The sequence below is a fragment of the Octodon degus genome, unplaced genomic scaffold (assembly GCF_000260255.1).
Source record: "Octodon degus isolate 3935 unplaced genomic scaffold, OctDeg1.0 scaffold00095, whole genome shotgun sequence".
NCBI lineage: Eukaryota > Metazoa > Chordata > Mammalia > Rodentia > Octodontidae > Octodon > Octodon degus.
In genome coordinates, this window is record NW_004524671.1 from 6,061,729 (window position 1) to 6,080,911 (window position 19,183).

At 33.7% G+C, this 19,183-nt stretch overlaps 1 protein-coding gene across 1 annotated transcript in view; it reads right to left on the reverse strand.

Annotated features, from left to right (window-relative positions):
- The window catches only part of Vps13a (vacuolar protein sorting 13 homolog A), a 241,039-nt gene that overhangs the window by 167,152 nt on the left and 54,704 nt on the right, over positions 1 to 19,183 (reverse strand). Inside the window, exons 20-24 of the mRNA XM_023722991.1 lie at positions 11,985 to 12,121; positions 9,836 to 9,968; positions 7,463 to 7,580; positions 4,859 to 4,997; positions 977 to 1,061 (exon numbers count right to left, since the gene is read on the reverse strand). Coding sequence (XP_023578759.1) covers positions 977 to 1,061; positions 4,859 to 4,997; positions 7,463 to 7,580; positions 9,836 to 9,968; positions 11,985 to 12,121 — 612 coding nt within the window. The remainder of the gene's footprint in view (positions 1 to 976; positions 1,062 to 4,858; positions 4,998 to 7,462; positions 7,581 to 9,835; positions 9,969 to 11,984; positions 12,122 to 19,183) is intronic.

Genomic DNA, 19,183 nt, shown 5'->3' on the forward strand with positions numbered 1-19,183 from the left:
AGGAAGAATGTATGCAATGTGTTAATTATTGAAACTGTCCTACCAATTTGATTTGAAACTGTCTCATTGCTATTTGTTTCTCAATAAAATTATGGAAATAAAATTCATATATCCCATCTTGCATAACTAGATTATAATATATATAATCTGAGTAACAAATTTGACATTAAAAACAGATAATATGTCATTCATTGTTAATCAGCTATTCTTGTTTTGAAAATCTGTAATATATATATATTGTTGTGTGTTACTCTGCTTCTGTATTTTTTTTGTTTTTACTCTTCAAAATAAAAGTATAATAAAAAATTTAGTCAAAATGTCTTGATAATATATCAATGCATTTTTCCTGAAGTTTTTCAAATGACTATAGGAGACAAGAGTATGCTACTCCAAATCATGTCTCTCCAGCATACAGATTATAGTGAGTTGAGTATTTTGAGAAATAGCACACACAAGAGCTCTTAAGCCAGAACATACATTTCTCTTTTGGACTGGATTTTAAAATTCATACGGAAAATCAATCTACCTTTATAAAGATGTCATCCACTGTGGTGTATCAGAAGATGAGTCTTAACTCCATGACAGTCTTATGAAAGGAAAAGGTGCTGACTTTACTTTGCAGAACCTTAACTTTCTTTGTGATACTTTTCCTGGTAACTTCCACCTAAAGCCCCACCTCCCAACTGCAAGCTTTTTTACACTGTTTAACCCAAATCAGTATAGAAATCCAAGTTTCAATTGCCATTTTGAGTTACTCATCTGTGATTATCTCTCCATGTACACATGAGATACAAATGTTAATACACTTGATTAATCTTGTTAATCTATCATTCATTAACAGAGAATCTAGAGGTTAAAAAGAAAAGATATTTCCTCTTCTCTACATGGTCACCTAAAGAAAATATGGCTCAAAATTCAAGTTACTTTAACTATATATGTATCATATGAAAAATTTCCTTAAGCATGTTTATTTTACCATCTTCAGTAACACATGGAAGTTCCAGGAGGGGAATTATTTTCTGTGCAATCTGTGATGTTCCCAAAGAGGCAGATGTCTGAACCTGAAAGTAAAGCAACAGCCAATTGAAAAAAAAAGACTTCTATTCAAAGTTGTGAAGGCAATTTTGATGAAAAGACCATTCAATCTGAATTACTGAGTAGAAATTAGGTCTAAATTAGAATAAAAAAACTATAATCTACAATTTAAAGAAATGTCTTTATAATTTCAAAGCTAAAAATAGATGACAGAACTATTGTAATAAATTCCTGGATAACCTGAGTAGGAATAAATCTTAGATATATATTTAAGTTAACTTTCTACTAAGTAAGGAAACTACCTGGAGACATGCATGAGAAACCACAAGACCACTACAGCTGGAGAACTGCTTCATTTTTAAGTTTATGAAGATAGTTCAATAAATTTATTATCTTAAGAAACATACAAAAGCAGATGATACAATTTTTTTAAAAAGCAACACTGAAATTTCCAACTAGACCAAGAAACTAACACCGCTGTACCTTGCTCAAAAGAACCTTATGTGTTCCTCCTTAGCACTGATAATAACTTTGCTTTTATTTCTTTGTATTTAAGCACTTATAAATGATTCTCTTAACAGTATAATTTTCCTGTAAATGCTAAAAAAGGGGAATATCACATATTTTCCTATAACTTCCCTCAACTAAATAAAATTTAATCATATACAGAGATTATCAATTTTTTACTACTAAATTGTTTTGATATGATGAATAAACAAATGTTTATCCACCGTTAGTATAACTACATGGTTTTCAGATTTTTGTTTCTACTCCCAGAGCCAGAGACATTCTTGAGCATTCCTCACACATTCATGGGTGAGACTTTCTCAAAGGACACAATTATCTATACTGACCTTATTAATTACTACCAAATTCTTCTCACAACTGGCTACAACATATCACACTAAGAGCAGCATTAGCTTAGAGTTTGAATGACTCTATCATCAGAAATGTTCCTCAAAGACATTAAATTTTGTCAGTTTCACTGCCAAGGTCATGTTAGCTTTAATTACAATTTCACAAATGTATAATAGGTACACATCATTTCATAGGCTATTTATTTGCCCTTTTCTGAAATTCTGGGTTTTTGAGAAGGCAGCAATACTGTTATTAAACTATACAGAGAAGTATGTGAGCCTTAAGTATATAGTTCACTAACTATTCAAAAACTAAATACACTCACATGTTCCCCCACCATGATCCACGTGAAGACCTTACCAGCAACTCAGGAGGCTCCCTCATGCTCCTTGTAACCATTAAGCATCCTCTAGAATAACCACTATGCTACCTGATTTCAATTTTCAACATTTTGAAATTTTTATATCTACGGTCATGGCAGAAACTGGTTTATTATTTTCCTCTTTTATAATATACTTTGTAGATTTTAGAATATAGATTTTGCTATGCTAGTAAAATAGATTGACCAGCATTCCCACATTCTCTAAACTAGCCTGGAATACTTTTTATTATTATTTTAAGGAGACAAACAAAGTAAAAACAATACAGAATTTCAAAACAAGATAGGAAATTAACAATGGGTGTATTACATATAGTTACTTTCAAAGTAGTTGCTCAGATTACCAGGTACAGGGACACAAAATAGATTGAACAATACAAGCACTTAGTGTTCCTTTCAATGAATCAGTAGGAATTAGTAGTACAATTATCTTAGTTATCTATAAGTTATCTTATATATACCAATCTTTTTTTTAAACCTTCCTTTTCTCTTACCCTAGAATGTTTTTGAGCCAGCCTCCTCCCTAGTCAGTGCCCACCAATGATGCATGTATCAGTGTTTTTCTCTATGTATTCTACTGTATGAATACATTACTATTTTTATTCATTCACTTTTTGATAATCAGGTTTTTCCACAATTGACTTTTCCTATTTTTTGTTTGCTTCTTTGTTTGGAGACAAGTAATCACTAAATTGCCCAGGCTGGATTTGAAGCTGGAATCTTCTTTGTCAGCCTCCCAGAGTGCTGGTATTAAAGGAATGCACCAGCTGCTTAAAATTACAGGTAACTTTAGTATGACCATTTTAATTAAGTGGTTATGTTTTCATTTTTCTCTGGTAAAATTGAAGCAGAATTCCAAGTCAGTGGTCAGTATATATCTAACTTTTTTCAACAAAGGAAGGGTAACCATTTTTTGAGTTACAGTAACAGCATATTACGGGGGTTTTTGTGTGTACTCGCTTTTCATTTTCCACACAGCATTAAATTCTTATCCTGGCAGTACCATGACATGGATAGTGATCATTCTTTTTTATTTTTAGCTGTTACAGTCACTGCTTTATGGTATTTTCAGTACAGATTCATTTTCTTGATGATTCATAATGTTAAACATCTTTTCACATTATATAAAATTTAATTTTTATTAAGTCCATGTTATTTTTTATGCTTCATTTGTTCCTTTTATAAGATAGCTTTACCTACTGTAAGAATTTAATTAAATGTGGTTATTTAACATAAAACTTCTGAGTGTAGAGAAGATTACTGTTACATCTGGCTAACAAATATAATTTCCATAACTGGACAACACAATCCAATTGAGAAAAGCACATAAGATTTAGGTAGTAGTTTCCAAAAATATACTTGAAACAATCATGAAAATTAGGAATATTACTCATAAAGAAATACAAATCAACACCAGAAGATATTTTCTCAGAATAAATGCAAACAATTGCTGATATTTAACCTAATGAGAGCAAGGAAAAAGATACTCATTTACTGTTAATGGTGTAACAGTACTGCCCAGTTTTGAAGGGAAATTTAGCAAAATTCTAAAATTTAAAATTATATACTCCTTTGCTAAACAATTTGACTTCTGAGAATTTATCTTATGGATATAAAGTATAACCAAATATATTCACAAAAAATTCAATATGGCATTTTGCATAATTGTAAACAATTATAATATGAATATCCATCAAAAGTGAATATATTATTAAAAATGATATAAGCCACTCAACACGGTATATAACCATTAAAAAGAACTATGGAAACGCTATGGAGACAGTTCAGTGGTCTAAGTACCTGCCTAAGCAAACGCAAGGACCTGAGCTCTAACCTGATTCCCAGTATCACATGCCAAGCTGCCCCTCCCTGGGATTGCCTACCTAGCCACCAAGATCAGGCGTGGTGGCACACCCCTGTAATCCCAGTACTGGGGAGGCTAACACAGGAGAATCACTATGAGTCCAAGCTGCATAGTGAAATCCTGTACCAGATACATAAAATTAAAAAAAGAACTACATAGATACACTAACATAAAAATATACTAACATAAAAATACAGTAGTACCTCAGTTCACAAACTTCATTTATTCTATCATTCTGGAAAAGTCAGCCATGTTTTTGTTCATGTGTGAAGGATGGCTGTGGTCATGTTGGTCAGTGGATAGATTTCACAAACAAAAAAAATCCTGCCAAATTTTTTGTAAACTAAAGTATTCATGAACCACAGTATCACTGTGTCTCTAAAATATATTAGCATATATAGCAGTAATAGTGAAAAGAATACAGACTCAGAACAGTAAGTATATAAATACACACACGTGTAATATCACGTGCCATAAAAATCTGAAAAATGAGAGAAGTGTGGTTAATATTGTTCTTATTAAAGAGGAACTAGAGATTGCAGAAGTAAAAACAGAGTTCACTTTGTTTTTTAAAAATATTTGTATTGTTTACCTTTCCATCGATTTCTTATATAGTGTGAAAACAATTATAAACAATTTTATCTGAGGTTCTTGTGATTGTTTCAGATATTATTTGCAAAGTTTCTTTTTAACTATTTTATGAATTCTGAAAGTAACAATACCTGAAATGATTTGACAGGTGCAGATATATCAGTTACAGGTTCAGGTTTTGGAATGCTTTCAACCAATTCCATAATCCCTTGTAGTTTTTTATCTGAGACTCGCATGGAAACAAGAGGTAACTTTCCAGAAATCTTGAATCTGTTTTTAAAATACACGAATCATTATAGACGAACTTCTACTACAACTTCAGTATACTAAGACTGCATCCTCAAATTATACAAATATAAATTCAAATGTGACTTTTAGTGCTGAAAATCACTACTCTGATTTCCACCATAACTATGGTCTCTACTATTTGCCACATACAGATGACATTACTATTTATCATGTGTTTATTACATAATGGACAATGAAGAAAATACTTTAAGTGAATTGTTGTTAGTCCACATAGTCTAGGAAGCACTCCCAGACTAGTGGTTTCCTGCTGCTTATGAGTTCTCATATGTACAATTCCTTATAAAGAAACTAAAGGACAGAACAGTCAAATTAACTTGTCCAAGAGATCAGATGTCCAAAAACATGACTCAATATCAGACCTAGGTATTGTATTACTCTTTTATCTGCCTTGGTAGGTTCTTTTACTTATATTTAGCTCAAACTTAAAAGGAAGTGATCTAATCAGAGAACACCATAGGGACAGAAGGAAAATTCCTTGTCCCTTATGTGTTACTCATTAAAAGCATGATTTCTGTCTCCTTCGGAGGCTGTGAAAGACTTAAAAGCAATTTTTCCTTGAAAAGAAAAAGAAAAAAAGGTTCTTCATTGGACTAGAAATCCCCAATCGATGGCTTAAAAGTACAACAAATCATGGTTTTATTACTTTAAAACTTTATGTCAGATACCTGCTCAGCCCTGCAAATATGCTTGTCAATCAGTCCCGTATCTATACTACAAGGTTAATCAGCCCTAAACTTATCTAGTATAAGCCATCCTCCTTCAAGACTGAGGACACCAACAGCAACTAAGGTAATTTCCTTGATATGCAGGGATATGCAACTGCCAGCTTTTCCAAGACCCACTTTCAGAATCCCTAGAGTACCCAGAAGTCTCCAGTTATTATCCTAAACTTTCAGTATCCTAAGATTTCAGAAAAAGCACTATCTTGCAGTCTACCCCATGAAGAGCTCACCTCCCCAACTGGGAGCAATTATCCCACAACACACACCAATGCTATTTCCCCAACACCTAAGCATCTCAGGAGAAGTGAACTGCTCCTCAAGCTGTGAAGACTTCTGTGGAGCTACAAAGCCCGAACTGAGATAACAACCAATCACACTCTCCTCTCCCACCAGGAGATTCATAAAGACTGACCTCATTCTTTCATGAATAGTCCAATTTGAACCTTTTCACCAGAATATGCCCCATTCACTTCCTCAAGCTCAATCTCTTTCCCCCATTTCCTCTCACTTGCAAACTCTATCTAATCCATCTGCCTGTATGCTTCATAAATATTCATTCAAGGGCCTGAGTTCAATCCCCAGTTCCCCCCCCAAAAAAAATCAAATAACTTTAAATGATTTTATCTGAGGATTTAAAACAAGACAAATGCATAAAAATAATATATCTAAGTACAAAATATATGAAGATTTAAACTGCAACATTAATAAAGGGGGTGGAGTGAGAAACAAGTAACTGCTTATAATTAAGAGTAAGCTCATGTCAATTTTAAGCAGACTGTAGTAACTTTAGGATTTGTAGTACTTCCATAGTAAACACAAAAAATTATAAAATATGCAAATATGGAAATGACAAAAAGCTCAAAACATTTCAAAATATCAACTAAACACAAAGGAAGACTAACAAAATGGAGATACAAAACAAGCTCAGAGAAATTAAACTGACAAGAATAAGTCCTTTCCTATCACTATTTACTTTAAATATTTAAATTTATAATCAAAAGATATAAATTGACAAAATAGATTAGACAAAAGGATTTACCTACAGGCTATCTACAAGAGGATCATTTTAGTAGAACACACAGGTCAAAAGTAAAAGAATGCAAAAAAAACACCCCTGCATTTACATAATCAAAAAACAACCATGAACAAAGAATATAATTAAATAATAAAATGATATCAGGGTCAACAATATAATGTAACAGCATATATATGCAGAGTTCAAAAACACATGAATCTAACACTGATAGAACTAGGGAGAAATACAGATAGCTCTCTAATTATAAAAGACTTCAATAACCCACTTTCACTAATGGACAGAACCTAAGAGAAGATATAGTCATCTAGACATAATAGGATAATACCATATGATCACACTTGCACAAGGAACCTAAACTGTCAAGTTCATAAAGAAAAAGCAGAACAGATGTTGACAGGAGTTGGCTACAGTGTAGAATGGAACATTACTTAATGAGCACCAACTTTCAGTTAGGAAGATGATAAAATTCTATAGACAGACAATGGTGATAGTTTGCACTGTAATGTAAATGTACTCAGTGCCAAAAAAACTATACTCAATAGCTTAAGTAGTAAATTGTACTTTATGTTATATGTATTTTACCACAAGAAAATCAGTGAAATGGTTATTTCCTTAGCTATAAGATTACTGCCAAAGTGCAGAATTACATAATACAGACAAATACATACTTGGGCATTTTAATATCCATGAAAACCATTGCCTTAGAGAGTTCCACATTGACATGCATGGGTACCAAAATATGCTGTGTAGATACATTAAGTTTTCGCGCTTCTTTCCAATTCTCACCTACAGAAAACATATATACTTGATATTAGCATAATTTAATGTATAGAATATAAAATTATTAACACCTGACAATTACGTACCAAGTGAGAAGGGAAAATCATCCCATATCAAAATAATCTTAGGTATCTAAAATATACATAGTGAGAAGGTAGAATATTTTTCCTTTTATCATTTCTCTTTGGTGACTTCACAAGATTCTCTATGTTCTATTACAAAAATTGCTTATTAGCAGAACTTGCTGGTAGAAGCCTGTAATCCCAGCACTTTGGAGGCTGAGACAGGATTATTTTCAGTTCAAGAGCCAAAACTGGCCGAGGAGATGGCTCAGTGGAATAAGTGCTTCCCTGGCAAGCGCAAAGGCTGGGGTTCAATCCCCAGTTCCGCAAAAGGCGGGGGAGGCAAACTACATAGTGAAAGGAGCCTGCCTCAAAATTTGAAACAAAAACAACAAAGAGAAATGACTATTAAAAAATTAAAAAGGCTTCTTTCATAAGCAACACAGTTTAAACGAAATCTGTGCATCCACTGGCATAAGTAACTCACAGCACTGCCTTAAAATATAACCAACAAAAATTATAGATTCAAGTATCCAAAATATTATTGGTAAAGGAAAGAAAATACTTGCATAGGAACTTTATAATCCTATTTAAAATCCATACACAAATACTGCCATAAACATGACACAAGCATACCTTGTACACCTTGTACATAAACTGAGTATAACATTAAAAGAATACACAACAAAAAAGCAATAGTGTTCATTTCTAAGCAGCAAGATAAAGGATGATCTTTATTTTTTTGATTATGTAGATTTTCAAAAATAGCATATTTATAATTCAAAAAGTGACTTTCCACATCTATAACAAGATTAGAGCATTTCTCTACCATGGTCAAGGCCCCGGGTTCAATCACAGTTTCAGAAGGAAAAAAAAAAAAAAAAAACCTATACACACATACACATTCACTCAAGATTAATGGTGCTTATACAGTACAATGCATTTTTATATATAATGAAATATCAAATGACTCCTAACTCAAATTCCAGTCTTGAAAAACTAGCCAGCGAAATAGTAGATTCCTAGATGTAAGTAGTAAAATAGACGTTACTCTAATTTTTTCAGATTCTACTAGATAAAAACATATTTAGAAGCATGTGTTTTGGTATTTATCAAAAGATTATATGACAATAATATAAAGTAAACACAATGCCAAGAAATTCAATTATTTAAGAATAGTAATAATAATGTTTATCAAATACCATTCTAAGAAATTCCAATGATCGTCAGACAGTAACACAAATTTTTTAAATATGTAACAAAGATGTACAACTCACAGACTCATGGCCAAATAAATCGTTCAAGCATACTAAAATGTCATAATCTATTCCCTAAAAAATAATTTGTGGGCTTAAGCAAATACAGTTAGAAAAAAAGAAAAAATGATCCAGTCCTATATAAACTAACAATTTTAATAATGATTACTCTGGCTTTTCTATGTGTCTCCTTTCATCACTTAGTTCACTGTTGAATGATGTCAATGTTTACTAACACTACAGGGATTGAGAAGCAGTATGACAGAATGAAAATAAATTTGAATGAATTTGAAGTGTCCTAACTATTAGTGCTGATGTCAACTGAATTTGTAGTTCTGCTTCATTTAAAAATCTAGTTCTGCTTCATTTAAAAATCTAGAACTGGATCAGAGATGCTTGATTGGTACACCACATAGATTGGGATAACGGTATTCCTACAACAGTGACTGTCCTCAGTCTGTTGTGATGCCCTATAGCACGGCCTGTTAAGAGCCCCTAGACTGGATGCCTCTGGCATTGAGAAGCTGCTTCTCGCTAGCTAATTTTGTAAGACAAATATCATTTGCAATATGTGCTAACCTTTAGTTTAAGGTTAGGAAATAGTAGTATAAATCAAGATTTCTAAACTTTGCCTCTATCAACACTTTTTGTGGAGAGCTAACCTATGTAATCCACTGTAGGATGTTTAGTAGCATCCCTGACCTCCGCTAACTACAAGTTAGTAGTGGCCCCCTTGACTACTATGTGCACAAGCAAATATGTCTCTAGACACTGACAAATGTCTCTTGGAGGGTCAAACTCACTCCTAGATAAGATCGAGCAATATTTACTATTATATCTAATTTTAAAATACTGGTTTAAATGTATTTGAAAAAGTTTTAGAGAAAGTGTCTAAAAACTTATTAATAACTTCAGTAAAATCAGCAGTGCCTTTTATACATACCTATTCTACTATAAAGCAGTTGTATGCTTGTAAGCTGAACATCAAAGGAATCGTAAGCTCTATGCCTTATCTCTTCAAGGTTGGGTCCACCTTGCTTCACATCTGGTAGTTCCAAACGACTTTTACTTGTCACCTTGGAGTTAATTTTAATAGTTTAGATTATGCAAAATACTTCAAATGTAAGCACTATATAAAGATTTCAGTCTTTCAGACCTATAATATAAAATTTTAATAAGGAGAACGAACTCAGAAGCAGACATATAAGACTATTAAAAATCATTAACTATGAGAGATATGAAAAGCACCATGTAAGGGAAATTTTTACATATGAAGTTATGATTTCCATTTTTTTATATTAAAAGAAACCAAGATGGTCCTAGAAAATAATATTTTTTAACAAAGAGTTAAAATCTGGTTAAATCTCATTAAGAATTACAAGATCTAGGAGACAAATTTAGCTTAAAAATATTTCTCTACTACAATGACAGATACTGCAATGACAGATACTGCAATGACAGATACTTAGGTAACTTGATAATAAGTAAGAGAGCCCAGGGTTTAATACTGCAATAGCTGAATTTTAGTCCAACTCTGCCATTTACGTGATTCCCAATATTCTAAGTTTCTATCTCCCATTTGACATACTATGCACACTATAGTTTTTTTCACTTAAACATCCCAGACAGAGATCACTAAACCATAACAGAACATAAAGATTTTATTCATTCATATACATACATATAAACATTTTTTACATATGTCTGTGAAGCAGACATTTATCTGTCTGAAAAACAATTATCTGTCTGAAAGGTAATGAACTTTATATAACTGGTTAAGCAAATCACCAAATGTCACAAAATTACATAGATACTATTACCTTATGCTCTTCCTTCCGTACCATATGCCCTTGAGACAATTTAATAACCAATTTCAAATACGAATATAATTAGCTACATAAATTTTATTATAAATATAAAGCCAACTGGTCTACACAAGTATCAAGTACAGAGTAACAAGAAAGAAAAAGGAGGGGAGGTAAGAGGATGGTAGGGAAGGGGAAATGTACAGGGAAGGGGAGAAAGAAGCAAGCAATATTAAGAAAATGCAAATGATATTCATTAGGTAATCAGAAAAATCTTTCTAATAGTATTCATCTCCCTTAGGCCTTCAAATGGTACATATTTTGCCATATTTAATGATTTAGAGTAGTGCTATCCAACAGAACTTTTATGATAAAGGAAATGTTCTAAATCTCTGCTGTCTAACAGAATAGCCATTAACATTTGTAACTATTAAACTCTTAGATACATTAGCTAAGAAACTGAATTTTTATTTTTACTAAATTTTAATCATATGTGGTCAGTGGGTACTACACTGAAGATTATAGTTCTACAAACACACACACACACACACACACACACACACACACAAACCTATCTGCCACTTAAGTTGGAAGAAAAATAATTTATGTAAATCCAAAACAATCCATAAACTTAAGATAATGAAAATGATAAAATATCAATATTTATAGATATATGTATACAAAATTCTCAGAAGGCTGAGGATGGATTTAATTTTTGGACCTTCATTTTATATACATCAATCAAGTAAAAGATTTAATCTGAAAATGAAATAAACACAACACTCAAATTCTAAAAAAATATATTTACTTTGCACTTGGGTCTTTCAACCTTTAGGAATTTAGTGAAAAAAAAAAAAGTAAATTAATTAAAGAAACCTCACATTGGGTGGGCCAAACAGCTCAGTGGATTAAAGTGCCTGCAAGCAGGCTCAGGGGCCATGGGCTCCATCCCAAGGCCTGCCCTGCCAGCCCTGCCCCCAGGGTGCTCTGAGACAGCAATTGAGACTGGGCGAGGTAGTGCACACCTGTAATTCCAGCTCTTGGGAGGCTGTAAACAGGCAGATCACTACCAGTCCGATCTAGTAGTGAGACCCTGAATACCCTGTAGACCCTTCCCTAAAATACCAAAAAAAGAAAAAAAGAAAGAAACTTCACTTTATTCACCAAAAAGAACTAATTATAAAGCTAAAAATCAAGAAGTCAAATAAAACTGTCTAAAAACCAAAGTACTTTTTTAAAGAAACATCCTAAATATCATTTTTTAAGTGAAATACTACTAGTATGTACCTTTAGATGACCAAGATCCAAAAGAAGTAGATTTGATGTAGGGCTGAAAACTCCATCTTGTGGGACAATAATATACGAAGCCTTCAAATTAATTCTGAGATCAAGAACTTTCTGTGTTTCAATAATATACAGCAGACCTGCAGAAAATTCAAATCTTTGCAATATTCTTCATAAATACCCAAGAAATAGGGAATCTCTAAGCAAATGAATAATCTCAGAATGTGAAATCAGTATTAATATCATATCTAGCACCAATTTAAAAATAAGCATGAACAATATATTCCCAATATAAATTTAAATAGTACTGATCAATATGTATATTCTTTAATTTAGTACAAAATTGGAGCGTTTAAAAAAAAAAGCTTGAAGCCATAGACTCAATTTGGATAAAATTGGAAAGATATAAACCTTAAAAAAAATTAAGTGGTATGAAACATTTACAGCTCCTATTAAAATCTGTACAAATTCTTCCTCACTTATAAATGTTTCAGCAGAGCTGCATGCACTACAATTAATGACAATACTGTACTTGATCTTAGTTATTTTACTGAGACAATAAAATTAATGGGTTATCAATTCCTTATCAACAGAGTTCTCTGTTCTTTAGCTATTTTATTCACAAGATGCTTTTAAAAAATAGTTGCCAAAGCAATGTATTTTATGTTTGAGTCCAACATTAGTCTTTAAACCTAAATGAATTACATACAACCCCACAACATGGAAGCCCCTTTGTATAGAAAAAAAAAATTTGTAAATAGCCATTGAATCAGTTTGGTTGAACAGAGAATTTTTGCCTTATATAATTACTAAGAGATCTGGTTCTCAAACAGAAAAGTTTTCACAGACAAAAGAAGAGGAAAACTACACAACAAATAACAACTAGTTTAAAATATAAATTAAGAGAAAAATTGATACATAAAATTTTAAAAAGGTTGACTAAAAAATGGGAAGTCATATAATTCATTTAATATGTAACCCCTTATTCTATAGTCAAATTTCATGCACCTTGGCTGAACATTTTTTTTTAAGAGATCAAGATTAGGAAGGTTCACACAAGTACTGAATAAGAAGGAGAAGCTTGGCCGGGGGATAGCTCAGTAGAATAAGTGCTTGCCTGGCAAGCACAAAGTCCTGAGTTCAGTCCCTCATACTGGAAAAGAAAAAAAGGGGAGCTCTTCTTTTGAAAATTGACCTCTAGAACTACCTGGAACTGTTCTAAGTCCTATTTTATCATGATCTAGCTCTTTTCCCCAAACGCCAGATTTCAAAAAGAAATCATTCCATATTTGGTGAGTCCACATGAATACATAATTCGAAGGAATGTTTGAAAGTACTAACACAAGCCTTGTATGTTATTTGGATGAGAGCAGTACTTAGACTAAAGTGTCACCCCTTTGTGTGCAGGTTGAGGCACTCATTCTTAGCCTACACAGGTTTTTTTCAAATCAGATTTTAAGTTCAACTATAAAGTAAAGTTATAAACACTGAGAGGATTTTTTTCAAACTTTGCTGATTACTCTGGCTTTCATCTAAAAATCTAGAACTGGATCAGAGATGCTTGATTTGTACACCACACAGATTGGGATAATGGCATTCCTAAAACAGTGACTGGGAGACTATGGGGGGTAATAGGTATTAATAGATCATAATTTTGATCGTATTTCACTGGTACTTAAAAGTTTTTTGTCAGTCTCCAAACGTTGTCATATAAATGTGTTAAAATGTTAATATACCTCAATAAAGCCATTGTAAGATATATAAACTGAAGTTAATTAGGCCTCTAAGCATTTTAAAAATGGAAGATCTTAAGGGCCAGATTGTGTCTTGGAGTATGAATGTGTGTGTATGACTCACCCAGCAGATGAGAAACTTGAGTTAAACTGTTACCTCCATTTGAATACAGTCATGTAGGGGGTACTGTTTTGAGTTTCTTTGCTTTTGAGTTTCCAAGTCGTTTGGATCGCCATGGGAGTTATTTGATGATTTGTTGTGTGTGTTTATCTTTGTACTTTGTGCCACCTTCCATCCTTATTTGAAAAGATTTCACTGGAAAATGCTTAGTACAGATAGGTTCTTGGAAATACCAGCTCCACCCCATCTATCTTCTTCTCATTAGTCTTGCTTAGCTTATTTAGGAAGGACTTTTGAAATTTCCTAAAGATGATAATTTTGATACTAATTTCTTGTATTTCCAAGAAGACCTGGCCTCCACATAGGGCATTACATGTTTGTCTGTTTTGTCTTTTTCAGACAGGATTTCACTATGCAGGTTAGACTGGCCTAGAAATCACTTTATGGCACACATTTGCCTTGAACTCAGCAATCGTCCTGCCTCAGTCTCCTTAGTGCTGGGATTATAGGTGTGTGCTACCAGGCCTGGTTGTGTTTATATTTAGATGTATGTGAAACACAAGTATATTTAGAACTATATTCCTTTGCTGTTAGAGCAGTGGAAAATTCAAGCTTGTAGCCATTTGGCAACCAAGCTATCACTGTACATGCTAAAGAGTACATGTTCAAGCTGGGCATGGTGGGCTGCACACCTGTAATCCCAGTACTCAGGAGGTGGAAAGAGAGGAACAGCACAAGTTTGAGATCAGCCTGGACTACAAGGTCAGCCTGAACGACACAGCAAGATCCTCTCCGGAAAAAAAAAAAAAAAAAAATGACAGCAGTAACAACAAAAAAATTCAAATTTAAAAAAACTTTTAAAGGTACCTATAATAAATAATAAAAGGACACTCAAAGCCTTTATATTGAAGTGGATGCCACTTGAACACATACTCATAAGTGAAATAAACCAGACACACATGTGCAAATATCATATAGTTTCCCTAGTATAAGAACTCAAAAGAAGAAATACAAATAGAAAGGTATAATACAAGTAAAAGGAAAGCAAGTACTTGAGGACTAATTAAGAGAGGGAAAGGAGAAGAGCTAGGACACACGACAGTGGCAAGCCATACAGTTATATGTAGAAGATGGGCAAGGCAATGATCCTGAGAATCTTCAGAAGATTTTTGAATCTAGCAGTTAATTGGAAAGATTCTCACCCTGACTAACTATATATACTGACACCTGTGAACTAAATAACTGCACTGAAGATGGCCATTTGTAACAGTAGGTTCATGCTTGGAGTGCCTGTCATTCTGGTCTTCTGAATACAGGCTGCTTGTCATGACATACCAGTTGCTGCTGTGCTGTCTTTCGGGTAGATGACTGTTCAAAAAGAAGGGGGTGGTGAATGAAGGCAGGAGACAGGAAAAGAAATGTTTCGGACTGTCCTGTTTCAAGGTTGTATATAGTTAGATTTCTGGACTTATGTGTAAACATAAGAATTATATAATTCTTTATGCCTATTTTTAAAATATATTCTAATTTTTAAATGCCTTTTCATCATATTCTGCAGGAACTTAAAGTTCAACATATCCATACTTGATTAAAAAATACCTGTTCCATGTTATGCCTAAGATGTTTGATATTCAGACAGACAGTGAGGTTAAGCTTAACAGCCTAGGTTGTATGGTAATAACAATAAGCGTGTCTTCTGGAGGGTTAATAACCTAAGTTTGCAGACCAAAATCAGAGAAAAAGAAGGGTTGCAAGGAAAGCTAACGATTTGGCCCTAGCCTTCCAAGGTCAATTAAGACTCAGGACATATGAGAACTTGTTCTCTAATGTCATGTAACTCAGTAGTGTTCCAAATTTTCTGATCAAGGAGATTATGGGGCCAAAGAGGAAAGTGATCGATGATGTAGAGTGTGCCTAAGGAGAGACACATGGAGAGAAAACATTCTCTCAGGCTTTCATAGAGAGCACATTGGCCAAGCAATGGCCGTGACTCATCCACATGGTTGACACTGACAAAGGATCTACAATCTGAGGTACAGGATCTCAGGATAAATCCTGAGGGGATTTCACTGACCTTATCAGACCCAAAAGCTGCAACTCTTGTTGCATAGGTCTTGCTTTACCTTGGTCTTAACCATCCAGCAGAAAAGTATAAAAATGAAGTAGAAGAAGTAAAGCCATGATGTTATGTTGAGCTGTAGGGTACTCAGGTCAACAATTTCCGACATTGCCAGTCAAGCGGAAGACCCAATACTATTATGGACTACTGAACTCTTTTAGAATATTTTGCTGAATTAACACACCTATAATATTCAAATGATGGAACAAAAAAGGGATACAGATGAATGTCCATTTTGTATCTGTGTATTCAAAATGGATAGGATAAATAGTTACATTCTTTTAATGAATAGAGAGATTTGTTCTAATAGTGTTTGTAAATAGGATATCATGTCTGCATCTTATACAGCAAATAACCACTAGGAAGACAGTATGCAATGTGCTAATTATTGAAACTGTCCTACCAATTTGGTTTGAAACTGTCTCACTGCTATTTGTTTCTCAATAAAATTATGGAAAAAAAAAAAAAAAAAAAAGGATTCCTGAACTTCAAACAGCCAAAGGTACTTATGACACAAAAATGTTGTAAGAATTCCTCTGCAGCTAAATGAATTCACTGTCAGTTAATATTGAATGGTATGACCCAGAAGTGAAACCCATTTATTCAAAGCCTCAAGTCAAGCACAAATATATAACAAAAGATGGAAAACTATCAATCTTCAAGATGAATTTTAGAAGAGATCAGGTCTTCAACTTATATAACAAATTTTAACAAGACTTTCAAATCCTAGTAACATAGATGAACAGACAGCCCAATTTAACTCTGAATAATACAAAAACTGCTGGAAATAGAACAACAGTGTTTTTAAGAGTCCTACTTAAAAACCCTAAGAATTGGTAAAATAGTATAAGGCAAAAATCAAGTTAAAAGTTGCAAGGTAATAGATTTAAGATGAACCTACAAAATTTGTATTCTGAGACTATTTTCTGTATCTGGTACATTAGAGAATTTCTTTTCATAGTTTCTCAAAACAATGGGCAGAAGACAAAGATATGGAATCTAAGGTAATCTACTCACAGATCTACAATCACAAAGGATACCTACAGAAAGTAAAAGGAGCCCAGAGTTAAGCCTTTCTCTCCCTAAAGTACATGCACAGGAAATGCAAAGAAAGGATGAGAGGAACCTTAAAAAAGTAATAACCTTGTGAACTGTAATCATTATATGATCTTTATGTAGAAGGATTTTTTTTTTTTTTGGGGGGGGTGCTGGCTCAGGCTGCCTTAAAGGCACGTCTGTTGATGCATGCAGTGCTGGGGATAGAACCAAAGTTCCTTGCCCCTAACTGATTTTGCTCAAGACAGTGCTTTACACAACTGAGCTAACCCACAAGCCCCTCTATAGTCTTTACTAAATGCACAGCCCAACAATTCCTTCATAGTCAGGAATACCTAAAGCAATGCATTTACTTAAAGGATGACAGCAACATGGCCAGGATACCTAGCAGAAGAAATAATCTTCTAAGGAAAGCAAACAATACATAATTTAAAATTACCAAGCATGGAAAGATGCAATGAGGCATAGTAGTACATACCTGTGATGTGTATTCTGGAAGACTTAATAGGAGTACCCAAAACTCAGCCATAGCCTGGGCAACTTAGATTTTTTTTTTTTTTTTTTCTCTTAGGAAAGGTCTACAGGGTGTTCAGGGTCTCACTACTAGATTGGACTCATAGTGATCAGCCTTTTTACAGCTTCCCAAGAGCTGGGATTATAGGTGCATGCCACCACATCCAGTTTCAATTGCTGACTCAGTGCACCCTGGGGGCAGGGGTGTAGGGCAGGCCTGGGGATGGAACCTCTGGTCCCTGAGCCTGCTTGCAGGCACTGGGGATGGAACCTCTGGTCCCTGAGCCTGCTTGCAGGCACTTTAATCCGCTGAGCTATTTGGCCAGCCCTCTTGGGCAACTTAGTGAGACCCTGTCTCAAAATAAAAATAAACAAATAAATAGCTGGAGATGTACCTCAGGGTAAAGGCCTTATGTTCAATCTCCATTCCAGAGGCTGGGGGGTTGGGGGAATTAGTATAAATAAGTGCCATCAGAAACAAAAGACAGAAAAAAAAAAAAAGAAGAAGAAGAAAATCACAAGTCACCTCATGAAACTATCTCAAAAAGAACTGTCTGGTGAGAGAACATAAAATACAAAATGTATTCATGATGTTTGAAGAAACAGAAGTTTAAATATCCATAGAAAACAAAACTAAAAGAGAATGACAATAAAGTTTTAAAATCAATCATTTATTTATTTATTTATTTATTTGGTACAGGGTCTTGCTACGCAGCTTGGACTTGTAGTGATCCTCCTATCTCAGCTTCCCCAGCCCTGGGATTACAGGCATGCACCACCATACCTGGTTTTGGTGGCTGGCACAGCATGCAGTATTGAGGATCAAACCTGGGTATTGCACTTGCCAGGCAGGCACTTAGACCACCAAGCTATTTCCCTAGCCTGAACAATCAAATTTTAAAAAAGCAAAAATACTAAAATGAAAAATAAATTCACTAAAGTTAAATTTAATGTAAAGATTTAATAGCATATTAGACATGGTTTTAAAAAAAAAGATTTAATAACCTAGAAGTGGGTCAGGGATATAGCTCAGCAGCACAGTGTCGGCCTGGCAAGCAGAAGGTCCTGAGTTCGAGTCTTGATATCAAAAAACAAATGCATAAACTAGAAGATAAATTATGAGAAATTGCATAGCATGTAAGATACAAAAAAAATAGATACAAAGAAGAAAGAAAACAGGATACAGAAGTTTAGGGGGAAAAAAAAAGGAAGAAAGGCCCAAATTAGCCAGAATTTTAGAAGAGAAAAAAATATTTAAAGAGCAAGTATCTAAGAGTTTTTCAGATAGATTTTCTAGAATTCATTAACGATACTAGTATGCAGGTTTACAAAACTCAATAATCTCAACAGAAAAAAAAAGCAAATATACTGACACTTAGACACTGAAAAGCATGGAAACCAAAACACAGCAGACTGACCTATTTACTATGTTAAAAAGAAAACAGCTATCAACCTTTAATTCTACGTTCAATGAAAATATACTTCAGTGAAAGAAAACAATTACATGATGGAGTAATAAAAATGCTTTACATCTGAAAAGCAACTTAAAAAAAAATGGGTTGTCCTTATATTGTTTGATTAATCTTTCATGCATATTCCTTGCAATCTGATCAATTATTTTAAAAATAATATTATGCAATTTATTAAGCATTGTTAGCCT